This window comes from Marmota marmota, unplaced genomic scaffold (assembly GCF_001458135.2).
Source record: "Marmota marmota marmota unplaced genomic scaffold, marMar, whole genome shotgun sequence".
NCBI lineage: Eukaryota > Metazoa > Chordata > Mammalia > Rodentia > Sciuridae > Marmota > Marmota marmota.
In genome coordinates this window covers 2,237,920-2,265,560 of record NW_026000079.1, presented here as the reverse complement: position 1 = coordinate 2,265,560, position 27,641 = coordinate 2,237,920, and the positions used below count along the sequence as shown (strand labels likewise).

The 27,641-nt window shown below is 39.2% G+C and overlaps 1 protein-coding gene across 15 annotated transcripts in view; it reads right to left on the bottom strand.

Annotated features, from left to right (window-relative positions):
* Positions 1 to 27,641, bottom strand: part of Gon4l (gon-4 like) — an 84,142-nt gene that overhangs the window by 6,061 nt on the left and 50,440 nt on the right. For 9 of the 15 annotated variants that reach the window (XM_048814714.1, XM_048814711.1, XM_048814710.1 and 6 more), the window contains 11 exons: positions 20,543 to 20,646; positions 18,241 to 18,439; positions 17,631 to 17,717; positions 16,367 to 16,538; positions 13,947 to 14,091; positions 10,485 to 10,635; positions 6,234 to 6,350; positions 4,176 to 5,882; positions 3,397 to 3,778; positions 2,406 to 2,590; positions 761 to 958 (listed from right to left, as the gene is read on the bottom strand). In XM_048814714.1, the coding sequence (XP_048670671.1) occupies positions 761 to 958; positions 2,406 to 2,590; positions 3,397 to 3,778; positions 4,176 to 5,882; positions 6,234 to 6,350; positions 10,485 to 10,635; positions 13,947 to 14,091; positions 16,367 to 16,538; positions 17,631 to 17,717; positions 18,241 to 18,439; positions 20,543 to 20,646 (3,447 nt within the window). Of the gene's footprint in view, positions 1 to 760; positions 959 to 2,405; positions 2,591 to 2,629; positions 2,788 to 3,396; positions 3,779 to 4,175; positions 5,883 to 6,233; positions 6,351 to 10,484; positions 10,636 to 13,946; positions 14,092 to 16,366; positions 16,539 to 17,630; positions 17,718 to 18,240; positions 18,440 to 20,542; positions 20,647 to 27,641 lie in introns of those variants that run through there. The other 6 variants (XM_015502755.2, XM_015502757.2, XM_048814722.1 and 3 more) reach the window with 4 other exon arrangements.

The following is a 27,641-nucleotide window of genomic DNA, read 5'->3' as shown; positions in this document are numbered from 1 at the left end:
CACAACATCTTTGTTTGTATGTGGTACTGAGGATCGAACCCAGGCCACACGCATGCCAGGCGAGCGTGCTACCGCTTGAGCCACATCCCCAGCCCCTCACTGCTTTTTTTTGTTGTTGTTGGTACTGGGGATTGAACTCAGGGGTATTCAACCACTGAGCCACACCCTCAGCACCATTTTGTATTTTATTCAGAGACAGGGTCTCTCTGAGTTGCTTAGAGACTCGCTTTTGCTGAGGCTGGCTTTGAACTTGTGATCCTCCTGCTTCAGCCTCCCGAGCCACTGGGATTACAGGCATGTGCCACGGCGCCCGTCTATATTCATTTTATTTTCATAACATAGATGTAGCAAAATTTATATATTGTACATATTATCACCTGAGTTTCCCCATGAAAATGTAAGCTCCATGAGGGCAGGGATTTTTTTTTTTTAAAACGCTATATTCATAGCACCTGAAACTTTGCCTGACATTCCATAAACATTTATTAAAAGAATGCCTGTTATACAACTGTGAGGAGCAGAGAGCACATGACTTACCTAAGGTCTCCACTGGCAACTCAAAGTAAAATGCTCTCATTTCCCAAGTAAAGAAAATGGAAGAATGGGGTTGGAGAGAGCATCTCCCGAAGACAGGGGCAAGGGGCAAGGGATAGGCCTGTCTGGAAGCAGTCAAAAGACTGGGACAGTCTTACTTGACTTCATCCGACCCCAGTCACTCTGACTTATGAGTCCTGTGTACTGTTTCTGCCCATCAACTTACTAATCCACAGGCCAAAGCTTGCTCAGGCAACAGGAAAGCAGCAAAGTCCTTCAACAGTTGAGGCCAGTCTTGGAGCAGAATTTGCAAGCTTCTGTAGAGATCCACAGCAGTCTGCCTCTGGGTGCTCGACTCAAATTCATAGATGACTTGAAGAAAGTCTTCATACTTGCCAGGGATATGCTGTAGGGCTTCTCGTACCTACACAGGGAGACTTCCAATCATGACCACCCTTTCCTTGGGCCCCAAGAAGAAGTAAGGATACAAGGGAGAAAGAGAGGTCATAATAAAAGAGCTCCAAGAAGTATCCTTCAGAAGCAAGGCCCTGAACACGTTTTCAGATCTGATGGTTAATAGAAGACACAGAGAAATGAGCAGGGTAGAGTTCTTTTTCTGATAGTGGGCAACAGGAGAACCTTCATTTCCAGAGGCCAGAACCCTGACTTCAAAACCGATAATGCTTTTCTCTAGGCTCTAAGTTCTTCTTCCTGATTTCGGTCCCATAATGATATAGAAAAGGAGTGTTTCGTATTTCAGCATAGTGTCATCTGAGGGCACATAATACATACATTTGAAATGTTGGTTGACCACTGGGAGATAAGAAAAAGCCTCAACTATGCTGCTACTACCTTCCTTTGCTGGAAGGATAAAGGAACCAGCTAGTTACTGAAAGAGAGCTACTAAGGCACAACTAAACACAGGTGGGCTCCCATCTGAAGACCAAGGTACTTCCCTGAAATCTGCTCTCTGGCCAGTGTACCAGCTGTCTTTTTTCCTCAGGCCAAAGGGCTCAGTGAAGGTTTTTATTACTCCATAGATAGTAAAGACACAATGTTCTACTGATGATAAGGTATCACTCCCCCCCCCTCAAAATCTGCACAAAAGGGGATGATTTTTGGTGTTAATCATCAACTCTCACTAAGCTCTGTGCCTTTGGCTCTCTCACAAGACCTCTTTTGGTAGTTCCACGCAAGCTAAGGCAAAGACAGACAGTGCCAGCTATATAGTCTTTAAAAACAAAACAAAACAAAAAAAAAAAAACACCTTTTTTCTTCTTTGCAATACTGGGGATAGAACCCAGGGCTTTGTGTATGCTAGGTGAGTGCTCTACCACTGAGTTATACCCTCAACCCCAGACTTCATTTTTCATTTTTTTTAATGTTTTTTTTTTTTCAGTTGTAGATGGATACAATAACCTGATTTTATTATTATTATTATTATTATTATTATTATTCTTTTTTTTAATGTGGTGCCAGGGATCAAACCCAGTGCCTCACACATGCTAGGCAAGTACTCTTGCACTGAGCCACAACCCCAGCCCCTCAAACTTCATTTTTAAAACATCTCCCTTGCCAGGCAAGGTGGCACACACCTGTAATCCCAGAAGCTCAGGCAGCTGAGGGAGGAAGATCACAAGTTCAAAGCAGCCTCAGTAACTTAGAGAAGCCCTAAGCAACTTATAAGACTGTCTCTAAATTTAAAAACAAAAACAAGAAGAGGTGGGATGTGGCTTAGTGGTTAAGCACCCCAGGTAAAATCCCCAGTACCAAAAAACACAAAAAATAAATAAATAAATAAAGCATCTCCCTTAAAGGAGAAGAAACCACATTCATAGGGATTAACAGTAACAGAAGCAGCATTTGCCTACCCTAGTCAGATAAGCCTGGGCAAAGGCCAAGTCCTTCTGCTCCCTCAGTGGATCCCGCTCAAGAATGTCCTCATCGTAGAGCAACAGCAGCTTGGAGGTGTCCTTGCTGGCCCGAGCCCGACTTCCTCGCTTGTTTCGAGCTCGATGATTGCTCCGGGCCTTTCCAGCAGCTTTGATGCTTTCTCCTTGGAGTACATATGAAAAGGATTGTTTCTTGGTCCCTGCAACCTCTGCTCCTCCCATCTACCACATGTGCCCCCTCTCCAATCCTAGTCAATGTCACAGAGCAACTTGGGAAAAGAGTGGCAGGGAAGTGGTAGGAGAGGCAATTTGGCCTCTATCAAGTCGGCTCCATGCAGAGGCTCCAGCAGAAGTGGGTTAACTAGGACAATAAGGAGAGGAATTTCAGGGTTTTGTTTTTTTTTTGTATTTTTGGTTTTTTGCTTTTGTGGTAGTGGGGAATGAAGGGTGCTCTACCACTGAGCTACATTCCAGACCTTTTTATTTTGAGATGGGATCTCATTAAGTTGCCCAGGATGTCCTCAAGCTTTGATCCCCCTGCCTCAGCCTCCTCAGCAGCTGGGATTACAATTATGTGCCACCACACCTGGCAAGCCACATCTTGAGAAAGGAAGTCTAAAAGTAAGTGTGGCTTTATGCTGGGCTCCCAAGAGACTTGATGAGGAAACAAGCAGTGTTTTCTGATACAAACACAGCTCTTTGCCTCATCCATGATAAACGAGGGAAGAAACAGTATGAAAACTTAGAACAAACTATTACAAACCCTGCGGCTGATGAGAATCAAAATTTTCTAATCATCTCTTTTCTGCAAAGGTACCACATTAAACATCTGTTTGGGGGAAGGGAGGCTACAGGAAAGATTCAGATTTCCTCTAGAATCATCCAGCTGATTTGTAAGCAACCCACTCTGCACACCCTCACAATGAGGCCCAGTGAGACCTGACTCTAGGCACAGGCCTGCCACTCTCACCTGGTGGGGTTCTGCTGGTCTCCACTTCTGGAGCAGTCTTTGGGGAGGCCAAGGTGGAAGGGGGCTTCTCAGCAGCATCTCCAACTGCTTCATCAGTCATCTCATCCTCTTTCTGTAGATTTTCCATTCCTTCAGCTTCTTCTTCCTCCTCTTCTTCCTGCTCAGAGTTCTCCTCCTGGGAGTTCTCTTCCTCAGACTCACACTCCTGACTCATGCGCCTTTCAGATGCCAGCCAAGTCAGCTTCTCCATTGTTTCCTGCCATCCCCCAAAAGAGTATTTATAAGGGCTCCTGGTAGCTCCCAAATGCTGAAGCATAGAGCTGTCTAAGGAGAGTCTGAGGTTAATCAATGGGCCCACTACTCCCTGGGTTAGGAAATGGGCCTGAGAGAAGAGGAGAGAAAAAGAATGTGCCTTTTGAAAGGGTTCTATATTCCCTTAAGATAAGTTTTCCTTTGCCACCATCCACACTTGTTTTTAATTTATTTTCTCCCTTCTCTTCTGTATTGTTGGAGGTCAAACCCAGGGCTTTAAATGCTAGGGATTTAAGTGTGCTCAAGTGATTATATTTAATGTTTTAATGAGTTTAGCTCAAACATCATGAGTGAAATTCTACCCTTTCCCTCAACCTCAATCCCAAAACTATGTCCTACATTCAAAAGCCAAATACAAACCGATTTGGAACTACCTGTAGATAAGAATAAGCAAGCAGATGGCATGTCAATAAATTAAACATACTACTGAGTCCCCAAATCTTTTAAAAGTATTCCCTGGCTCTTACTTGTAGTTCAGGGACAGAAAGCACAGATTCCTCAGAAGCCGATGACATCTCGTCTTCCTCATCTTGGGTGAGGTCATCAAAGTCTTCTTCTTCCTCTTCCTCTGGCCCATCCTTCTCTCCCCCCGTTTCTGGCCCAGCTGGGGTCCCCACTGAGTGGCCATCAACACTGGATGAGTCTTCAGGCTTCCCTGGGGGACTGCTTAGCACCATGTCAGGGTCCATGGAGGAGGGCACATTCTTTGGAGACCCTTTGTTCATGTCTCCCCCGGTGTTTCCCTGGGCAGTAGGCGCTTGCCAAGTGGCAGGGGGTTGAGCTGACTGTCTCCTCTCCTCCTCTTCCTGCTGGCCCGCCTGTTTCTTCACCTCTCTAGCATCACTCAACTCTTCCCTTAGGGAACCAGTGTCCAATTCCAAAAGCTGCTCTTCTTTGATTTCATTACAAATGTCCTGCTCAGTGGACCTACTGGAGATCTCCTCCCCAGGGTCTTCAGGTTCCATCTTGATGATTGTCTTTAAATCCTCACACGGAGACTTTAGAGATTCCTGGAAGCCTTGAGGCACTGGCTCCAGAGCCTGCCTCCCCTCCTCTGTTTTCACAAGAGTCCAGCGATAGGCACTGTTCTCCAACAGTGCCTCCTGGCTTTCTCCATCTGCTGGCATTGGCCCTGGGCTGTGCTCCTCCTTGGGGAAGATAGGAGTACACAAAGGAGCTAGTTCCTGGGGTTCTAATTTGGGCTCCAGGGTTTGAAAGACATTTTTCCTTTCAGTCAAAGGACAAGCAATGTCCACATTCCTTTGGGCCTTATCTTCAGGGGTGGATGGTACAGGAAGATTCACAGAATTGCCAGAAACAATTAAGGGTGAGATGGAGGAGGCCACAAGAGGCTGGTTCAATGGACAGGAAAAGGAAGTAGGGTTGACCAAGAGGGTGGTGATAGGAATGGTCTGGGGACTTGGGGCCACAGCTGCATTGACAGGCTGGATTACATTACAGCCACTGGTAAGGCTCACCACCTTCACAGTGGTGGCAGGAACAGTAAAGATAACAGGTGCAGGGTGGATGAGGTGGGCAGTTTTCAGACAGGGAGAGGCCTTGGTCCCCTTTCTTCTTGAGGGTTTCCGTCTCACACATGGCTTTCGAAACTTAGAAGGGGCAAGTGCAGGCAGCATTACTTTGGGCACAGGGGCAGAGGAGAGCAAGGTCTGTGGCTCAGACAGAGGGAAGCCAGTCCTAGCCTTAGGGGGAACCGTAGACATTGCTACAGGAGACTCAAAACTGTCGTCCCCAGTGACCCCCAGTGTAGGGACACCTGAAACTGGCTGTAAGACAGTGGCTGGCTGGATAAGGTGAGGGAAGCGAACAACCATTTTGCTTGGAGGGGCTTCGCATTGAGTTGACCTGGCTGGTGTTTTCCCAGGGTTGAAACTAGGCTGGAGAGAGGGGCTGGGTCGGATCAAGAGGGGCTTTAAGACCGATGATCGCTTCTGTCTCCAAGCCTTCCTGGAAAGACGGTCAGCAACTGGCTTCAGTTTCAGTACTACACCCTTGGGCAACAGCAGTGGGTACTGAGTTTCACTTCCCAACTCTGATCTGGCTTTTTCAAGGTCTTGTTCTGCTTTGATCTCAGTGGTTCCAGTCACAGTTCCTAGCTCTCTAGCACGATCAGCCATGTGCCGCAGTTCATCCTGGATAGATGGCAGACTGGCCTATTGGAAACAAGAATACTCTGATCAAGCACATGTCAGAATTTGGTGAGAAAAACAGGGCTTTCTTCATTTTAGGAACCTTTCAAACAGTTTCAAGATAATTTGAAGAAGAAGGGTTTTTCTGCATATCAAATTTCTAGGATGACCTCATTCTAATCATACATTCTACATACCTCTTCTCTGAGTTTCCTTTAGAAAATCTGTTATTTGAAAAAGGCTATAAAATCAGCTGGAGGAAGGGAGGAAAGGAAGGAAGGGTGAACGAGGAAGATTTCTTAAGTCCTAGTTTTATGACTCAAGTATTAGAACCTTAAAGTAGCCCTCTACAGACTTTGAGAAGGAGAACTGTACCTTTAACCAGAATGGGAGCCGGTGTTCTTCCCTCTCTACAGGTGGCTTCCACTGATGGGGCTGGATCTCCTCACAGCACTTTACCAGTACTGGCAACTGTTTGGTCTTCTTATAAAACTGAGTATAAATAAAGCATGAGTTATATTCCTTCCAGAAATATCACCCTCTGTCAGGCTGGGGCATGGGGTGGGTATTGAGTACACACGCACACACACCAGTAGCATATGCTGAATGTTTCTGCATTTCAAATTAAACTCATCTATAACTAATAATGATTATATAATTACTTGATCTTTCCCACCTGACAATCTCCATTCCAGATACCAGGAAGGGGGGAAAAAGTTAAGGTCAAGGAAACACATGGTCAGAATATCTTACATGAGATTTGCTCCTGCTTAGCAGCTGCAATAACAGAATCTTAACTGTCATCTTGGACACATGAAAGCTTCCTTTTATGTAAATGATTGTGTGAAGGGCAATAGAAGGGAAGGGAAAGAAGAAAAAAGACTGTGGCAGTCCTGTTTTAAGAGTAAATGGAAAGGAAAACTGAATTTAAACCTCTGACAAGAAGCACCATGTATTCCACATATAGTGAGTGCCTTCTATGTGCCAAACCCTGTGCCACAACCTGAGCATACAAAAAGAGAAGCAATTCATACTCAAGGAGCTCACTTGCAGGCTGGTGGGGACAGTCAAGCAAGTAGACCAAAAAAAAAAAAAAAACATTCTAGCAGGGTGAGGTAATCCCAGTGGCTTGGGTGACTGAGGCAGGAGGACTGTGAGTTCAAAGCCAGCCTCAGCAATTTTGGGAGTTCCTAAGTAACTCAGTGAGATCTTGTCTCTAAATAAATATAAAAATAGGGCTGGGGTTGCTGGGGTTGTGGCTCAGTGGTAGAGTGCTTGCCTAGCATGTGTGAGGCACTGGGTTCGACTGTCAGCACTACATATAAATAAATAAAGGTCCATCAACAACTAATAAAAATATTTTTAAAAAATAGGGCTGGGGATGTTGCTCAGTGGTTAAACACCCTTGGGTTCAATCTCTGGTACCAAAAGTTAAAAAAAAAAAATCTAAATAATAAAGAAAATACAAAGATGCTCATAAAAAAATTACACAATTCAAAATCGAACAAAAAAGTTTTTTCTGCAACAGGTATAACTAAAAATTGATCTTTTTTATTATTATTATTTTAATTATTATATTATTTAATTGTACACAATACCTTTATTTTGTTTATTTATTTTTACGTGGTGCTGAGGATCGAACCCAGGGCCTTGCGCATGCTAGGCGAGTGCTCTACCACTGAGACACAATCCCAGCCCTAAAAATGAATCTTAATGGAATAGAATTTGCTACATGAAGCATGAGAAGAAAAAAGTCTACAAAATGGGCAAAACCATGAATGTGTTTAAAGAACCGAAAGAGATTGGTCTGGCTAGAAATAAAGCAATGTGGAGGAGAAATTTCAGGAGACAATGTCACAGGGAGGGCGGTAGGATAGTAGGCCTATGTGCCAGGCCAAGCAAGCTGATCATTACCCTGGAAGTAGAGCTGTCTATGGCATCCACAGGAAGGACAGAATCAATGGAGAAGAATTAGAAACACCAATAAGAAAACTACTTCATTAATCTAGATATAATAAAGCCCTAAATAAGGCAGTATGCAACAAATCAGAAAACAGAGTAAGATCACTGAGGATTGTGACAGACAACCTGTGAGTGATCAAGCAGAAAGCATCGAGGATAAGGCCCAGGTTTATGGACTGTAATGACACAAACAAGGACAAAAAAAAAAAGAAAAAGAATACAACTTAACACCAAAAAAACCCAAATAACCCAGTCAACAAAAGGGCAAAGGAACTGAACAGACACTTCACAGAAGAATAAATATGAATGATCAACAAATGTATGGAAAAAATGTTCAACATCACTAGCAATTAGAGAAATGCAAATTTAAACTACACCGAGATTTCATCTCACTCCAGTCAGAATGGCTATTATCTATAATACAAGTAACAATAAATATTGGCAAGGATGTGGAGGAAAAGGTATACTTATACATTGCTGGTGGGATTGCAAACTGGTGCAACCACCCTGGAAAACAGTATGAAGTTTCCTCAGAAAACTTGGAACGGAACCACCATCTGACCCAGTTATCCCACTTCTCGGCATAAACACAAAGAACTTAAAATCAGCACACTATTGTGATCAGTGACATCAGTGTTCACAGTAGCTCAATTCAAAATAGCTAAGCTATGGAACCAACCTAGGTGCCCTTCAATAGAAGAATGGATAAAGAAAATGCGGTACATATACACAATGGACTATTAGCAATAAAGAAGATAGCCTCCAGTTCTATCCATTTATGAGCAAATGCCATTTGCTCATAAATGGATAGAACTAGAGGCTATCAAGCTAAGTGAAGTAGGCCAATCCCAAAAAACCAAAGGCCAAATGTTCTCTCTGATATGCGGATGCTGACTCACAAATGTGGGGGCGGGGGGCAGGGGAGGTTCACCGGATTAGACTGTGGGAATGGGGGATAGGAATGGGAAAGACAGTAGATGGATTCAGACATAAATCTCCTATGATCATATATGAATTCACGACCAGTGTAGCTCCAAATCATGCATAACCACAAAAATAGGAAGTTATACTCCATGGATGTATAATATTTCAAAATATACTCTACCTTCATGTATAACTAAAAATAACCCAAAAGAAAGAATTAAACTGGGAGTGGAGGGAAGAATAGAAGTTCATTGGATTAGACAAGGGGAATGAAGGGAAGGGAGAGGAGATGGGCATAGGAAAGATAGTACAATGAATCAGACATAACTTTCCTATGTTCATATATGAATACATGACCAGTGTAACTCCACATCATGTACAACCACAAGAATAGGAAGTTATACTCTATGCATGTATATTATGTCAAAATATACTCTACACTCTACTAAAAAGAACAAATAAATTTTTTTAAAAAGAGAGAAATCATAGAAGTTGAGAAAAAATTTTGATTACTATTAAATAGTCGACTGTCCTAAACATTGTTTATGTATTTGAAGCAATATAATGATACACATAGAAGAGTTTTTTTTTTTGTTTTTTTTTTTTTTTTTTTTTAATATTTATTTATTTTTTAGTTCTTGGCGGACACAACATCTTTGTATGTGGTGCTGAGGATCGAACCCGGGCCGCACGCATGCCAGGCGAGCGCGCTACCGATTGAGCCACATCTCCAGCCCCATATAGAAGAGTTTTTGACCTTCAATATAACTGTGTCCTGGATTGGCCTAAAGGAGACTATTTCTCTGATCTGAAAATTTATTTATTTATTTATTTATTTATTTTATTTATTTATTTTTTGTAGTTGTAAATGGACAGAACACCTTTATTTTGTTTGTTTATTTTTAGGTGGTACTAAAGATTGAACCCAGTGCTTCACATATGTTACACAAGCACTCGGCCACAGAACTACAGCCCCACCAACCCCGATCTAGAAATTTTGATTGGAAATAAAAATGTCTCAGAGACTTAAAAAAAAAAAAAAGTGACAATTATTAACTTGCTACCTAGATTATATGTGGAGATAAACACCATTCCCCCCCCCCCAAAAAAAATGCTGGTTAGCAGAAAAAAAAAATCTTTTTTTTTCTCCATAACAAGCTTCATAGAACACTCTTAAATCATTTAAATATTTGACCTTTGATATATACAGAAGTTTGGTATAAATATCTAAATAAAAATGCAGAGTTAAGGGGAAGAATATAAGTGGAATATTTTCTACATTTATAAAGTTAAAGTAAAAGAAACAGACTAGGCTGGGAATGTGGCTCAAGTGGTAGGGCGCTCGCCTGGCTTGCGTGCGGCCTGGGTTCGATCCTCAGCACCACATATAAATAAAGATGTTGTGTCCACCGAAAACTAAAAAATAAATATTAAAATTCTCTCTCTCTCTTAAAAAAAGAAAGAAAGAAAGAAACAGTGACTGGCCAGAAGGAGTCAAGGATTTGTGAAATCTTTTAAGACTTGAATATCTTCATACTTAAGGGAAATATCCATAAGAATATTGAAGGTATTCCACAGGAAAATAATGGATTAATGCCCCCAAAAGGGCAAAAAGGGAATTAATCTAGTGTATACGTGGGAAGAATTAGTCCTACATATAAGAAGGTCCCTCTTTTAAAAAGAGAGAAGGATAGACACACAGAGGTGAGGTAGTGGATGGAGCTTTCTGGAAGCACTCACTTTAATGATGTTGTCGGGAGCTTTGTTCAAGTTGAGGTTCTTGATTCTCACCGTCAGCTGGTGGGCAGTCTTGCAGGTTATTAGGTACTTGCTGATTAGAGGCTTTGGAGACTCAGTCCCTTCAAAATGCTTCAATCCTAAAGCTAACAAACTGAGAAAGGTACAATGAGGCTAAATCTCACCTTGCAGTCCTTTCTTCTAAAAACCCTCCCCAGACGACTCCATACATTTCACAATCCACTTTTTTACGTTTTCTTCCTTCTGCTTTCCAGTACTGGGGATTGAACACAAGGATGCATTACAAGTGCACCACTGAACTACATTCCTAGTCCTTTTTATTTTTTGAGACAAGGTCTCAATAAGGTGCTGAGGCTGGCTTTAACCTCCTGCTTTAACCTCTCAAGTCCCGGAATTATAGCCATGTGCCATTGTACCCAATTTTCAGTCCTCTTCTTTACATCTAATTCTTATACATGTTGATGGCTACTCTATATAAAAGTTCAGCTATTTAGAAAGCTCTAAGAACTATGAGTAAGCCGGGAACAGTGGCACATGCCTCTAACCCAAGGAACTCAGGAGAAACAAATTCAAGGCCAGTCTCAGCAACTTAGTGAGACCTTGTCTCAAAATAAAAAATAAATAGGGCTGGGAAAGTAGCTCAGTGGTAAAGATCCCTTGGTTTCAATCCCTAGTGCCTCTTCCTCCCGAAAAAAAATAATAATTAAAAACTGAGAGTAAGACCAAACAAAAGGGCTGGGGATGAAACTCAATGGTTGAGCTGAGCTCGGGGGCACACACCTGTGATCCCAGCAGCTCAGAAGGCTGATGCAGGGAAGATTGAGAGTTCAAAGCCAGCCTCAGCAACAACAAGGTGCTAAGCAACTCAGTGAGACCCTGTCTATAAATAAAAATACAAAATAGAGCTATGGATGTAGCTCAGTGGCCAAATGCCCCTGAGTTCAATCCCTGGTACCCCCCAAAAAAAACAATAAACTCAATGGTAGAATGACTGCATGGTATGTGTTAAGTGCTGGGATCAATTTCTAGCAACACAAAAAAAGAGTGGGATGGGAGTAGGGGTGGAGAGCTTTTGCAAAAGAATCAAACAGGAGTTTTCACAAGTAAGTATGAAAAGGAGAAATAATGCATAAAGCATTAATAAGCCAGGCACAGTGGTGTGGGCCTCCTGTCCCAGCTACTCAGAAGGTTGAGAAAGAAGGATCACATGAGCCCAGCAGTTTAGGTCCAGCCTGGGCAACTTTTTTAGGAAGTTACCAGGGATGGCACTCAGGGGCACTTGACCACTGAGCCACATCTGCAGCTCTATTCTGTATTTTATTTAGAGACTGAGTCTCACTGAATTGCTTATCGCCTGGCCTTTGCTAAGACGACTTTGAACTCATGATCCTCCTGCCTCAGCCTCCAAGCCACTGGGATTACAGGCATGTGCCACCACTCCCAGCTCTGGGAAACATTTTTAAAACAGAAAAAAATCATTAATAAATATAAGATCATGATGAGTTTTACGCTTTTTTAAAAAAAATTCAGTAGTAAGACCGAGCCTAAGGCTTCACACATGCTAGGCAAGCACTCTACCACTGACTTAGATGAGCTTTATATTAACCATACAAAGAAAATTCAAAGGGAATACAAAGGAAAGAGAATTATTCTAACAAAACAAACATAAAATTAATAATGGGTGCCACTGACAATTAAATCAACAACATGATCCCTAACATCACATACAAGATTATAATTACATGGGGGTGACAGTTTGGTTTATATATCAAGAACCATGATAACAGACTTTATTTAATAATTCCACTATTGAAAATTTACCGACAGGAAAGAACTTAAAATAATTTAATGCCAGATATAGTGTTATATGCCTGTAATCCCAGTGACTTGAGAGGCTGAGGCAGGAGAATTGCAAGTGTGTGGCCATTCTGGGGAACCTGGCAAGACCCTGTCTTAAAATAAACAACTATATAGCATTGTGTAGCTCAGTGTATAGCAACCCTTGGTTCAATCTCCAGCACTGAGGGAAAGAGAGAAAAGATTTTTTTTTTTTTTTTAGTTGAAGATGGACACATTACCTTTATTATTTTATTATTCTTTTTAATTTTTTAATATCTTTATTTATTTTTATATAGTGCTGAGGATTGAACCCAGTGCCCCACATGTGCAAGGCAAGCGCTCTGCCACTGAGCCTCAATCTCAGCCCAATTATTTTATTATTTTTATGTGGTGCGGAGGATCAAACCCAGGGCCTCCCATGTGCTAGGCAAGCGTTCTCCTATTGAGCCACAACCCCAGTCTGAGAGAAAAGATTTAAAAAAATTTTTTTTTTAAATTTATATATGACAGCAGAATGCATTACAATTCTTATTATATATATAGAGCACAATTTTTCATATTTCTGGTTGTATACATAGTATATTCACACTAGTTCGTGTCTTCATACATATACTTTGTATAGTAATGATCATCATATTCCATCATAATTAAGATTTTTTTAAAATATTTTTTTAGTTGTAGATGGACACAAGACCTTCATTTATATGTGTTGCTGAGGATGGAACCCAGTGCCCTCCACATGCAAGGAGAGCACTCTACCACTGAGCTACAACCCCAGCCCCGAGAGAAAAGACTTCTAAAAGCTGTATGCACAAAGATCCTAGAGTAAGCCTCACATACAATAAAAAAGGTGGAGGGAAAGCTAGGTTGTGGCTCAGGGAAGACAGCTTGCCTAGTATGTGTGAGGCACTGGGTTCCATCCTCAGCACCACATAAAAATAAATAAAATAAAGGTCCATCAACAACTAAAAAATACTAAAAAAAAAAAAAGAGGGAAAAAGTGGTCAATGAAAGGATTATAATGGGGCAATTTAAATGGACAGTAGTTATACAAGAAATACAAAGAGTAAAACCATTGTTTGGGGTGGTATGAGAATAAAAACTTCCTCATCAAAGCTTTTCCTTGCATAGTATTTTTTTATTTATATATGACAGTGGAACATATTACAATTCTTATTACATATATACAGCACCATTTTTCATATCTCTGGTTATATAAATAGTATATTCACACCAATTTGTGTCAAATGAAAAGTCTGAATTTTTTTTTTTTTCTTTTGGTGCTGGGGATGGAACCCAGGGCTCTGTGCACGCAGGGCAAGCACTCTACCACCTGAGCTACATCCCCAGCTTCCTTGCATAGTATTTCAAGGATGGTCTTATGGTAAGTAAAAGATAAAACAATGATTCTTAAACATTTCAAATCAGCAGTATTTAGCACTGCTTGAACAAGTACACACTACAGAACTCAATCCACTACACTGCTTTTCTTTTTGTTTTTGTGTCCCTGACTTATTATACATGTTTTATTTCCCCTAACCACCTGAAGAGGAACTGCCTTCTTAAAATAGTTGGTTCTTCTGAAGCCCCACAGTAAACACTTACTTGTCCTCAGCCTTGGTGAAGATGATCTTATCCTGAGGATTCTTTGCCTTCAAGGAACATACTGGAAGTAGCTCTGGATACATGAAAACCTTACTTGTGGCCAGGACCCAGGCCACTTGCTTGGGCAGACAGGGCAATTCACAGGCTATAAGAAAAAAATATCTGTGATAAATAGAATTCTAGGACTAAAGAGGACTTCAAAAAAGCTTATGAATGCATGTTTGTATTTACGTAGAGCTGCCCTTATCTGACTTGGTCCCCTCCCACCCTCCTTCCCTCACCAAAATGTGTCCAGTTTTTCTCGACCTAATATACACCTAAGGGAAGTCCCAAAGTCAATAAAAAGTTGATTCTTTCTTTCCTATGTGGGATACTTAACACACTAAGTAACATAAACACAAAGCATCTAGTAATACCTGGCACATAGTGGATACTCAAAAAAATTTTACCTCCTTCCCCCTTTAAATCCTTGAAAGATAAGAGACCTTCAACAATGCTTTCTTTCTTCCAGGATAAGATTCCAACTTCTTTTATCTCCCTCACAAATCTGGTATTCCAAATTTTTATTTTTATTTGATTCTTACTTAACTTTCATTAAGTTCTCCCAGATTCCTCCTGAAGTTGGGAACAAAAAAACCATAAAAGGAATGAGACAATTCCGTCTCATTCGTTTCTGTCTTCCTATCTTAGCCTCTTAATTTAAGGTACCTCTGACTTTCCAGAGACAGAAACTACTATATTTACACTTAGACCGTAAAACAAGCAGTCAGGGCAATGAGCCCCATAAAGCCTTTTCTAAATGTAAAAGTCACTCCCTAAAATTAACCTGTATAAATATTCCAAACATTCCAGCTGACTGCTTTGTTCTAGAGTGGTGGGAAAATTAGAATGGGCCAGACCTGAGTGAAGGCTATAGACTCAAGGGCTAGGAGGGCACAACTAATCAGGAGGTCATGGGCCAAATCAACAGCCTTAACTAGCACTCTTCTAATAACTGTTTATCTTTATAACTTTTATTTTTATCAAATAAAAATACCTATTTAGCACTAGACAGTAATCAATGACCCTACCTGCTAGCTATATTAACCCCTAGACTAGCACACCTGGATGGAAACCTGCTATCAGGTCCCCTCTCGCCTGGCAAGACCTCTGTTTCTTTTCTTGCTGGAATAAATCCTACTCTTTCACTCCCACCCTCAACTGTCCGTGGGTTTCACTCTTTGAATTCATGAGACAAAAACCTAAAGGTCATTGGCAGGTGGCCTGGGTTTGCTGTGATGCTAGAGAACTGGAACACAGGTCCAACTCGCCAACACCCAAGAATCTGTCCTGTCGGCTGAGACCAGTCACTATGGTGAGGGTACCACTTGTAGCAAACAGCTACAGCTACAGCCAAGGGGTCTAATCTAACTACAGAAGGAGAGGTTGATTATCCCTTTTCAATACTTCTTCCAAAACTGTTATTTTTAAATCACCAATAAAAACACAGAACACTAGGTGTAAAAATTATTACTATGTTTGGTATTTAGTCAAGTTTTCATTACCAAAATACAGCTATGAAAGCAGGTTGGCATCAGTGCCACATTTAAATTGAACTATATTCAGTTACTATAAAACTCATGGATATATTTATTTTATTTTCATTTTTTTTGAGACAGTGCCTCACTAAATTCCTTAATCAGGCCTTGAACTTGGAGTTCTCCTGCTTCAGCCTTCCAAGTCACTGGGATTACAGGTATGTGCCACCACACCCAGCAAGATAGGGATTTAAAATCAAATCCATACACAACCCCAAATCCACAACAACACACAAATAATTTGCTAAATCAGAAAACAAATAAGAAGCAAATATTTGGTGTTAGGGAACAAAGAAAATATTTTCTTAAAAAATTTTAAACCTACACAAGATAGAAACTAAACCTGAAAATTTCTTCAAAATATTGAACATGGCAAATGTATAACATCTCTAACTTGGGAATCTAACTGCCCTATCAGCATTTCATTCAAAATGAGGATATTACCTTCTCTCTATAATCATTATGGGAAATAAAATAATATGGTCTTATGAGGAAGAAAATAAAAATCTTAACATGGACAAATTTCACCACTTGACTTACATCTTTACCAGACCCCAATTTTCTAGACAGGATAACTAATACCTACATATAATTCAAGTCCACTTATTAGCAGAGTCCCACATCTCTACTCGTATTCTGTCCACTGACTCCATGCCTTATCAAAGCACAAATCTTATGTAACTCTACAATACAGATAGAGTGCAAAGGAAGGATAAAAGAGAAAAGAAAGAAATTATATGTATTCTGTGTCCTCCCTCCTAGGAAATTATCCCTAGGAAATTATTTAAGGCTCCCATCTTTTGTTGCAAATAAAAACTTGAAGTTGACATATTTGTCCCCTACCAGTCTTTTTGACAGTTTTACGAGGGCTCCAGTCAATGCTGACATGTGTGTTGAAGTCTTCAATGAGCTGCATAGCTCCCATTAAGTTACAGGGTTGAAACAAGGTCTGAAACTTGGGGTTGAACTGATGATGCAGGGCAATGGAGCTTTGAGCAAAGGTTCCCAGCTCTTTCTGGGAAAACAGAACATAAAGAAGAACATAAGAAATTCCTGACAATTAATACCAGCAGCCCTTGGCCTTTGAATGATAAATTGTCCCTCCTACTTCAGAATAAAAACAGGTAGAAATTATAAACTCTTTCATAATTAATATTATTCCATGAAGAATTCTCTCTTTTTTCTTTTGGTACCTGGGATTGAAACCAAGGGCACTTAACCACTGAGCCACATCCCCAGGCCATCCCACCCGTTTTTTGTTTTTAATTTAGAGTCAGAGTGTTAGTTGATTAGGACCTTGCTAAATTGCTGAGGCCAGCTTTGAACTCACAATCCTCCAGCCTAAGCCTCCCAAGCCACTGGGATGACAGGCATGTGCCAAAAGACTTCTCTTTTGCTGAGTTCTCAGATATTAAGGGATTGTGTAACAAATACTTGATTTGTTCATGTTTTATTCTCAGATTAGATGTTCAGCAGACTTGTCAATGTATGGTCTAATTACCAAGGTAGAATTAAGACTCTTAAAATTAAAGGTCATTATTTTTATTTATTTTTTTAAATCTTTTGGTTTCTCTAACACCTAAAAAAAAAAAAAAATTCTCCTCATGATCTTCTGAACACAGAGGTGAATACACCCTGCTGGACCACCAAGGGACCTTGGAGCACTAGCAAATACACTACTCAAATCCCAAAGAGGTTTATCCAAGGAGCAGAGAATATCATCATTATCTATCCAAAATTACAGAAAATTTCTCCAAAATACTTTAAAGTATCACGCAAAATTAATTCTATACATAAAGCACTGATATTGAGTCTAACAAATGAACGATTATTTCAACATCTATAAATATATCAGTACCTAAATAAATAAGAAGTCAGGATAAATCCAAAGATAAGGAAATTGAATACACATCTATCATTTCCCTGGAATCAATGGCTTATGTTCTGTAAGCAAATAGGAAGCTGCAGGACAGAGTAGGAATAGCAACCAAAGACATGCAGAAAAGAAGAACAAATGTAGATTATAATCAGTGAATAACATGAGAAATGACTTGCCAAGCTAATTTTACACTCAAGTCTTTAGAGTTAGAAATATCTGGAACCTTACAAGAAATATCCTGGTGGTACTGGCCTCCAAACTGAGGTTGGGGTTGGAGATAGCGAGAAGGTGGATTTGGGTCAAAAGCTGAACATGCTGGGGAGGGAAAGAAAATAAAACATTGACATGTTATGTTACCATTTCAGGTACACAAGGAGACCTTACCAAGATGTTGCAAATTTATCACACATATTTTGCTTTCTGGAGAAAATATGAAGAACAATGCAGGATCTTGGCATGAATTTCTCAGACATATTCCCTTGAGTAAAATGATAGAACCAGAGAAAATTTAACCTCAAACCAGAGGGACTGAGATCAGAAAGAAGAAGAAAAAACAATGTCTGATATTGAAGGCTATTAAATTTCAGAATGGGTTAAAGATTCTTTGTAATCTCCAGTTCTGAATACTATCAGGATCCTTATGTTCATTCTTGCCTGAGCCATCTAGGAATGAACATGAGGATCTCTCCAAAATCCTAAGTGATGTGAAAATGAGATGCTCCCCAGTTTCAATGGGTAGTAAGACGGCCATCTCTGACTTTTACAATGTTGCTCATTTGGGGCTTCAGTGTCAGACCATGAGATAATCCAAAAATCACATGACCAAGAAGAGTGTTACCTGCTGCATCTGCTGTTGGAGTCTCTTTCTTTGTGCAGAGTCTAGAATCAGAGTCTGATGAACTTTGTCACTCTGAGGCTTAAGCCTCTCCACCTCCTGTTGCTGTTTGGCTGAAGATTTCTTCATCTTCAGTTGTTCAAGTAGCTCCTTCACTGTCCGATGTTGTTCATTTAGCAGGTTGGCCAGTGGTTCCTCAAAACTATCCCCAAAAGGGAGATGATTTATTTAAATATTTCTCTAGGTCATCAACACATTCAGTTCCTCCTAATAGTATGCTAAAATAACCTGGAAAATGTCTACTTACTGCTAATCCTCAAATCCCATTTTAGACATCAAACTCCCAATACTGTTACACAGATTCAGTAAGATGATTCTGGGGCTGGGAATACAGCTCGGTGACAGACAGCTTGCCTAGCATGGTTGAAGCTCTGGGTTTGATCTCCAGCACCCACTTGTATAAAACTTTCTAAATAAATAAAATGATTATGAATTGTGTCCCCATCATATTTTTCTACAATTACTCCTCTAAGTAGTATACAAATAGAGAGGAAATTAAACAAGCAAGGAAAGAAAAATAGGAACAACAAAACAGCAAAGAGGCTGTGGTCACTCATTATTCTTGCATTATACTGACACATCCATATTACTCTGTGACTTGTTCTAACAGTGATACAGAATCTTCCAAATGAACAGCATTTGTTCTCTAATTTACCTACTACTCCCATCTTAGGTCTAACTTCTCCCATGTACCTCTCCATAAGGCTTCCTAGCCTTCCCTTCTTAAAAAGTCAAAGCCCTTCTTGAATAAAGTAGAAAGAATATTATTAAAACATATGATTTTATATACTGATTACTATATCTTGTCTCTTCCACTAAACTGAAATGTTTATGAATGCGTAGCTTTCAGAGGAATCCCAGGCTTTTTACTAAGGTAATATTGTTAAGTGAAACCACAGGACAGGGGCTGGGGCTATAACTCAGAGGTAGAGAACCTGCTTCACACATGTGAGGCAGTGGGTTCAATCCTCAGCACCACATAAAAATAAATAAAGATATTGTGTCCATTACAACTAAAAAATAAATTAAAGGGCTGGGTCTATGGCTCAGTGGCAGAGCGCTGGCCTATCACGTGTAAGGCTCTGGGTTCCATCCTTAGCATCACATACAAATAAAATAAAGGTGATCTGTCCATTTACAACAACCAAAATTTTTTTTTTAAATAATAAATTAAAAAAAAAAAAAAAAAAACCACAGGACAGCTGGCACAGTAGTGCATGCCTATAATCCCAGGGCTTGGGAGGCTGACAAAGGAGGATCCTGAGTTCAAAGCCAGCCTCAGCAATGGGAAGGCACTAAGCAACTCAGTGAGATCCCGTCTCTAAATAAAATACAAAATAGGGCTGGGGATGTGCCTAAGTGGTCAAGTGCCCCTGAGTTCAATCCCTGGTACCAAAAAACAAACCAACACTGGACAAATGAGAGGTCTGCTAGCTTTTGCTGTGCTCCACCCATGGTACACACTGCATCCTAGCCTTTAGCCATCCACCTAATAATTGTATGCTGCTACTCACAATGGATAACAATAGATTAAAGTATAGATTCAAAACTATTACAAAATTATTTTCTGGGTTTAAGAATGCCAACTTCACTGGGCGCAATAGCACATGCCTACAATCCCAGAGACCCAGGAGGCTGAGGGAGGACGACTGGCAAGTGCAAGACCAGGCTCGGCAACTTAGCAAGACCCTCAAGCAACTTAAAGATACCCTGCTTCAAAGTTTAAAAGCACCTCTGTTCTGAAAAGAAAAAAGAAACACCAACTTCCTGTGAAAAGGTCAATACATGTGTTTCAGGCTCCTAGGACATTATTGCAGGTGCTTCATGGTTTGCTCAATCAATGTGTAGGTGACTAATAATTTTTAATAACATCTACTAGATATTAATGGCAAATAAAGAAAACAAAAGGGACACACTGAATATTATAATTTAGGATAATTTCTGTGGCTGGCCACACAGAGTCCTTCACACCTCTCCAGTACCACTCACCTGGAAAGGTTGCTCTGAATGCCAGCTACTGTTTTCTCTCCCTTCCCAAACAGATACAGCTTGCACTGTAGCTGCACTGCCCCATAACAAGGAGACTTTTTACTTCACACCTAATTTCCCACAGGACTCTGCATGCTTATAAAAGTAACATGTGGTAGTTGAAGATGGGGAAACTGTTAATTATAATTTTCTAAAAACTTTTTCAGAAATAGACTTTTTCTCCACTCTTAAGCCTCAAGGTCCTTGGCTAGCCTACCGTAGGGCTTGAGGGGTATTGAAGTTAGGACGAGACTCAGCCACTCGTTCTTCCTCCTCTGGGCCATCATCTTCCATGTTGGAGAATCCCATCTCATCTTGAAACTATGGGCAAAGAAAAATTAAGTTTTCCTGGGAAATGGGCCTATTTAAGTCACTCCAGCAGTTACATGATTAAGTGAAAATTAATAAGAAAGATCAACCAAGATAAGAATGACCAAAGGTGGAGGAAAAGACATTGGGACACAGTCACAGAGGTGGGTAAAATCAGCTTTCTCAAGAAAACAGATGTGTTGTCAGCTGCCTCAGGAGAATAGTCTGTCTCAACCCTGACACACAGGGGTCCTACAAACCTCAAGGGCATAAGAAAGACTAGCAAATATGTAACTCAGAATCATCAATCTTTTACACAGAAATATCTTTCATGAGACAAATTTATGAAAAGGTTATGTATTTGTGCTCGAGTATTTAAACTATAATCTATCTTTAAGGGAACACAAAATGATAGTTGCGGAGGACATCAAAAATTTGTAAGGAAAATCTCACTAGGAATAAACTACACATGAAAAATCAAGAATTTCCTAGTTAGTAAAATGTTCTCCACCACAGTATTTATTTCTGGATGGACTAACAGGGGAATTACTCAGGCAGACCACCTTGTGGAGAAAGAATTCCATAGACCAAAGGTCAAAGCTTGCTAGAGAATCTACTTTCCTTTCTTTTTCTTTTTTCCCCATTATAACAAATTTTCAATTTATTTGAAGCAATTCAGTTTCAAAGACTTTAAATTATAGCAGTCACAGAAAAAAACAAGGCAGAGTCAGAAACAATAAAAGAATGATCAGGAATACTGTTTTATTGTTTTTAACAGTCATGGGCTTATTCAAAAACACAGTTGCACAAAAGTATTAACTTTGAAGTTTTAAAAGGGAGATTCTTTTTTAAAAAATTTTAGTTGTAGATGGACACAATACCTTTATTTTAGTTTTGTGGGGTTTTGTTTTGTTTTGTGTGTGTGTGTGTGTGTTTTTAATGAGGTTCTGGGATCAAACCCAGTGCCTCACGTGTGCTAGGTAAGCACTCTACAAATGAGCCACAACCCCAGCCCTAAAAGGGAGATTCTTAAGGAGCTTAACATACCACATCCATACTGCAATATGAAGAGCATTAAAATGGGACCACTAGTCATTTACATGAAAATACCGACCACAGGGAAGGAGCAGTGATACTGGGGAGTGATACTGGCCAAATTCTATTGTTAAATTGTGTACATGTGCAAAGACATAATGACAAATCCCCATCATTATGCACAACTATAATGCACCAATAAAAAAATATGGAAGAAAAAGAAAACACCACCCACAAAACTAAATAGGCTGTATATGTGGAAGATTTGTTTTAAAATCAAAAAACTCTTAATTTTGATTGGACAATAGGATGTTTGTTAAAAAATCAATATATACATTTCATTTTAAAATAAGTATTTTAGCCAGTGCGGTGGCACATGCTTGTAATCCCAGCAGCTCAGGAGGCTGAGACAGGAGGATTTTGAGTTCAATGTCACCCTCAGCGATGGTAAGGTACTAGGCAACTCAGTGAGACCCTGTCTCTAAATAAAATACAAAACAGGGCTGGGATGTGGCTCAGTGGCTGAGTGCCCTGAGTTCAATCCCGGTACAAAAATAAATAAATAAATAAATAGGTATTTTATAATATGGCACAGCATGTAATGAGAATCTTTGAGATTAAAACAGGGCATTTGGGGGCTGGGGTTGTGGCTCAGTTGTAGAGCGCTCGCCTAGCACATGCAGGGCACTGGGTTCGATCCTCAGCACCACATAAAAATAAATAAAATAAAGGTATTGTGTCCACCTACACCCCCCAAAAAATTAAAAAACAAACAAACAACAACAACAACAACAAAAAAAAAAACCAGGGCATTTCAATTGTTAAAATTAGGAGCAAAATGTTAGCTTTTTGTAGTTTCCAATCCTTCCATAAAATTTATTCCAAATGTCTTCCTTCAGTCAATTGTACAATTGTTTTAGTTTCTCCACAAATAATCTAAAAAATTTTATTTTAAAATACCAAACCCTACATTTTAAACTAAAAAATAAGCAGCAGCAGTACCATACTAAGTATTTTAAATATGTTCCAGTACAGAATTATAACTTCAAATAATTTGCCTTTTTTTTTTTTTGGTACTGGGTATGGAAGCCAAGGATTCTTTGCCACTGAACTACACTCACAGTTTGTTGTTGTTTGATACAGGGTCTCACTAAGTTGCTCAGGGCCTCACTAAGTTGCTCGCGATCTTCCTGCTTCAGCTTCCTGAGTCACTGGAACTACAGGCATGTGCCACCCTGCCTGGCACTAACTTTTTAAAAACTTATAAATACTTGGGCTGGGGTTGTGACTCAGTGATAGTGCACTTGTCTGGCATGTGTGAGGCACTGGGTTCAATTCTTAGCACCACATATAAATAAATAAATAAGGGGCTGGGGCTCAGTGGTAGAGCACTCATCTCGCATGTGTGAGGCCCTGGGTTCGATGTTCAGCACCACATATATAAAATAAAAAGGTATTGTGTCCACCTACAACTAAAAAAATATTTATTAATTAAATATAATAAATCGTGTCCATCTACAACTAAAAAACATATTTTAAAGAAACTTACAAATATTTAAAGAGAAAAAACTTTAGATAGTCAAGAGTAAGCACTTATCTTAAACATGGAGCTGGCATGACAAGAAGGGAAAAGTACTTATCTACTCATTATATTTTATTTTTTTAAATGTTTTTTTAGTTGTAAATGGACACAATACCTTTATTTTATTTTTTATGTGGTGCTGGGGATCGAACCTAGTACCTCACGCATGCTAGGCAAGCATTTTACCACTTAGCTACAGCCCTAGCCCCTATTCATTATATTTTATAGTAGCCATGTAAGGAAGCATACACTTACCCTTAGGCCAAATATTTTTTTATATTTTTAATGGACATTTGCTTAAAATATATCTGAATTTTAATATTTAGCCCCAAATAGTTTTCCAACATCTATTATATTCCAATTAAATGCTGGTATCTGGTAATGCTTTAAAACAATAATAATAATAACTAATGGTTCTATTCAGAAATTATAAGTATTGTGCAGGGTTCGTATCCATATCATTGGTGAAGCCAACTTAAAAATATGATTTGAAGCCAGATGTGGTAATGCATGGCTGTAATGCCAGCAGCTTGTAAGGCTGAGGCAGGAAGATCCTGTGTTCAAAGCCAGCCTCAACAACTTGGTGAGGTGCTAAGTAACTTAGCAAGACCTTGTCTAAAATTTAAAAAAAGGCTAAGAATATGTCTCAGTGGTTAAGTGCCCCTGATTTCAATCCCTTGTACAAAATAAATAAATAAATAAATAAATTTTATATATATATATATGATTTATGATTTGAACATCTCATTAATTATCAACAGGCAATCATTCTGACTATTGAGAAACACTGCTGCTGCTTCCAAAGCCTCCCCTGCTTTCCTTCTTCCTACTAATTCAGTCTTACATGTTGTCAGTCAAGAAAGATTTACAGGGCTGTGGATGTGGCTCAAGTGGTAACGCGCTCGCCTGGCATGCGCGGGGCACTGGGTTCAATCCTCAGCACCACATAAAATAAAGATATTGTGTCCATCTACAACTTAAAAATAAAAAAAAAAAATAAAAGATTTACAGTAAGGAGAGCTTGCTACATAAAATTGTACCTATAGCAATATTCATTATCTCAGAAAATTGTCAATTTCTTCCACTTTATTTAAAACCCAAACAGGTCTGAAAAAGTGGTAGAGGCATAAGACTAAAGGTTGTCTGGGTATCCATAAGTGCCTAACATTCTTTTGGTACAGAAAAAGGAGAATGAATCAAGAAGGTTTTAAGGTGACTGGGCTGGGGTTGTGCCTCAGTGGAAGAGCACTTGCACATGTGAGGTGCAGGGTTCATTCCTCAGCACCACATAAAAAGAAATAAAATAAAGGTATTGTGTCCATCTACAACTAAAAAAAATATTAAAAAAAAAAAGAAGGGAAGGTGATCATAAAAAAATTGTTAAGAGGAGAAAAATGCAGACCCAAAACAAACGAAATAAACAACCATCGGCATGTTATGATTTGCAACCTGAAGAAAGGGCACACCTGCCTGTCTCTGCACTTAATATAAGCAATTTTTCTTTAAAAAAAAATCTTATCAATCATTGCAAAATCCATGAACTATTCAATCTCCAGCACATCAAAAAAAAAAAAAAAATCCATGAACTATATTACTGACTAGAACCTCCTCCCAAATCCACAAACTCTATTGCTGAATAGAACCTTTATTATTCTACATCTATTTTCTAACTAAATTTGTGTAGAAGGGTGGGGGGTACCACTCAAACACACTTAACCATAAAAAAAGCCAATGCCTTCAAACTAAAGATCCCTGGATCACCTCTAAGAAAACAATCTACTTCTTTACAAGACTACTGTCTTTTCATATTATGGTAAGTCAGGTATCGTGATACCCCCATCATTGCTTTTTTGGCTCTAGTTGCTTTGGCTATCCTGGATCCTGGGCCTTTTATTTTTCCAAATAAATTTTAGGACTGTTTTTCCTAGTTCTATGAAGAACACCATGGGTATTTTGATGGGGACAGCATTGAAAATATATACTTCTTTTGACAGTATGGCCATTTTTAACAATTTATTCTGCCTATCCATGAACATGGGAGGTCTTTCCATCTTCTGAGGTCTTCCTTTCTTCAATGGTCAATAGTTTTCATTGTAGAGATCTTTCACCTCATTGGTTAGATTTATTCGAAGCTTTTCTGTCGCTGTTGTTGTCTTGAATTTGAGGCTACTATAAATCGAACGGTTTTCTTGATTTCTTTTTCAGCAGATTCATTGTTATATAGGAAAGTTATTGATTTTTGTATGTTGATTTTGTAATCTGCTACTTTGCAGAATTTGTTTATTAGCTTTAGTAGTCTTTTGGATCTTCTAAATATAGTACCATATCATATGCAAACACTGATAATTTGACTTCTTCCTTTATTATTTATTATTTTTGTCCCTTTTATTTCCTTCTCTTGCATAATTGCTATGGTTAGAATTTCAAACACTATACTAAATAGGAGTGGTGAGAGTGGACATTTGGTCTTGTGCCAGATTTTAAAGGAAATGCTTTCAGTTTTTCTCCCTTTACTATGAGATTGACTTTGGGTTTTTCATATATGGCTTTGTGATGTTGAGGTTAGTTCCTTATATTCCTAGTTTCTTCAGTGTTTTGTTGTTGTTGTTGTTTAATCATGAACGGGTGTTGAATTTTGTCAAAGGCCTTCTCTCCATCTATGGAGATGACCATTTTTACTAAGTGATTTTTCTCTATTGCGGTGGTGAATTACATTTACTGATTTGCATATGTTAAACCATCCTTGCATGTCTAGGATAAAGCCTACTTGGTCATGATACACAATCTTTTTGATATGTTGTTGAACACAATTTGCTAATATTAAAAAAATTTTACATCTAAGTTTGTCATGGATATTATTCTATAGTTTTCTTTCTTTGATGTATCCTTGGTTTAGTTTTGGTATCAGTGTGATACTAGCTTCATATAATGAATTTGGAGGTATTACATTCCTTTCTATTTCATGGAATAATTTGAGGAGTATTGGCATTAGGTCTTTTCAAAGTCTGGTAAGATTCAACCAAGAATCCATCTGGTCCTGGGCTTTTCTTTGTTGGAAGTCTTGTTATTACTGCTCCTATCTCGTTAAGTCACCAGTCTCCCTATGTTTTCTATCTTCTAGATTGAATTCTGGCAGATGGTATATGTCTAGATTTGTATTCAACATAGTCCCTAATGATCTGTGATGTCTGTGGTGATTTCTTCTTTTTCATCTCTAATTTTATTAATTTGGCTCCTCCTCCTCCTCCTCCTCTTTTCCCTCCCCGCTTCCTCTCTCTATAATACTAAGGATTAAACCCAGGAGTGCTTTAACACTGAACACGTTCCCAGGCCTTCTTATTTTCTTTGTACAAGATCTCACTAAGTTGCGTAGGGCCTCACTAAGTTGCTGAGGTTGGCCTTCCTTATGATTCTCCTGCCTCACCCTCCTGATCGCTGGGATTACTGGCATGCACCACTAAACCCAGCAGATCTTCTCTCTTATTTTGGTCAGTAAAGCTAAGGGGCTTATCAATCATGCTTATTTTTTCAAAGAACCAATTGTTTCATGATACTTTGTTTTTTTATTCTCAATTTTCATTGATTTCAGCTCTGATCTTAATATTTCCTTTTTTCTACTGGTTTTGAATTTTTCTCCCCCCCAAGGACCTTGATAAGCAACACTAGGTATGTTGCACTTAGGATCATTCTGACTTTCTCATGTAGGCACTCAGTTATGAAGTTTCCTCTTGGAATTGTCTTCATAGTGTCCCAGACATTCTTGTATATTGTATCACTGTTTTCATTTGAGTCTAAGAATGTTTTAATCCCCCCCGCCAATTTCTTCTACTACCCATTCATCATTCAAAAATGTACTGTTCAATCTCCATGTATTTACATAGTTTGTCATGTTTTGTCATATTGATTTCCAATTTCATTCTGTTATGATCTGATAACATACAAGAAATTATATCAATTTTTTTGGATTTGCTAAGAGTTGCTTTGTGATCCAGAATATTGTGGTCTATTTTGGAGAAGGTTCCATGAGCTGCTAAGAAGAAAGAGTACTCAGTTGTTGTTGATAAAACATTCTATAGGTATCTGTTAAGTCCATTTGATTAATACCATTTTTCAGGTCCAGAGTCTTTACTGAGTTTATATCTGGAAGACCTATCTAATGGTGAGAAAGGTATCACCCAGTATTGAAATCATCCAGTATTATTATACTGGAGTCTGACACTTCAATTTGAGTAGTGTCTCTTTTTTGCAATTAGTTGCCCCTTTATTGTTATTGTTATATCATATTTTATTATTCCCTTTGCCAGTATAAAGTGACCCTCTTTGTCTCTTCTGATTAATTTTGGTTTGAAGTCTGCCTTATCAGATATGAATAGCTTATTCCTGCTTATGC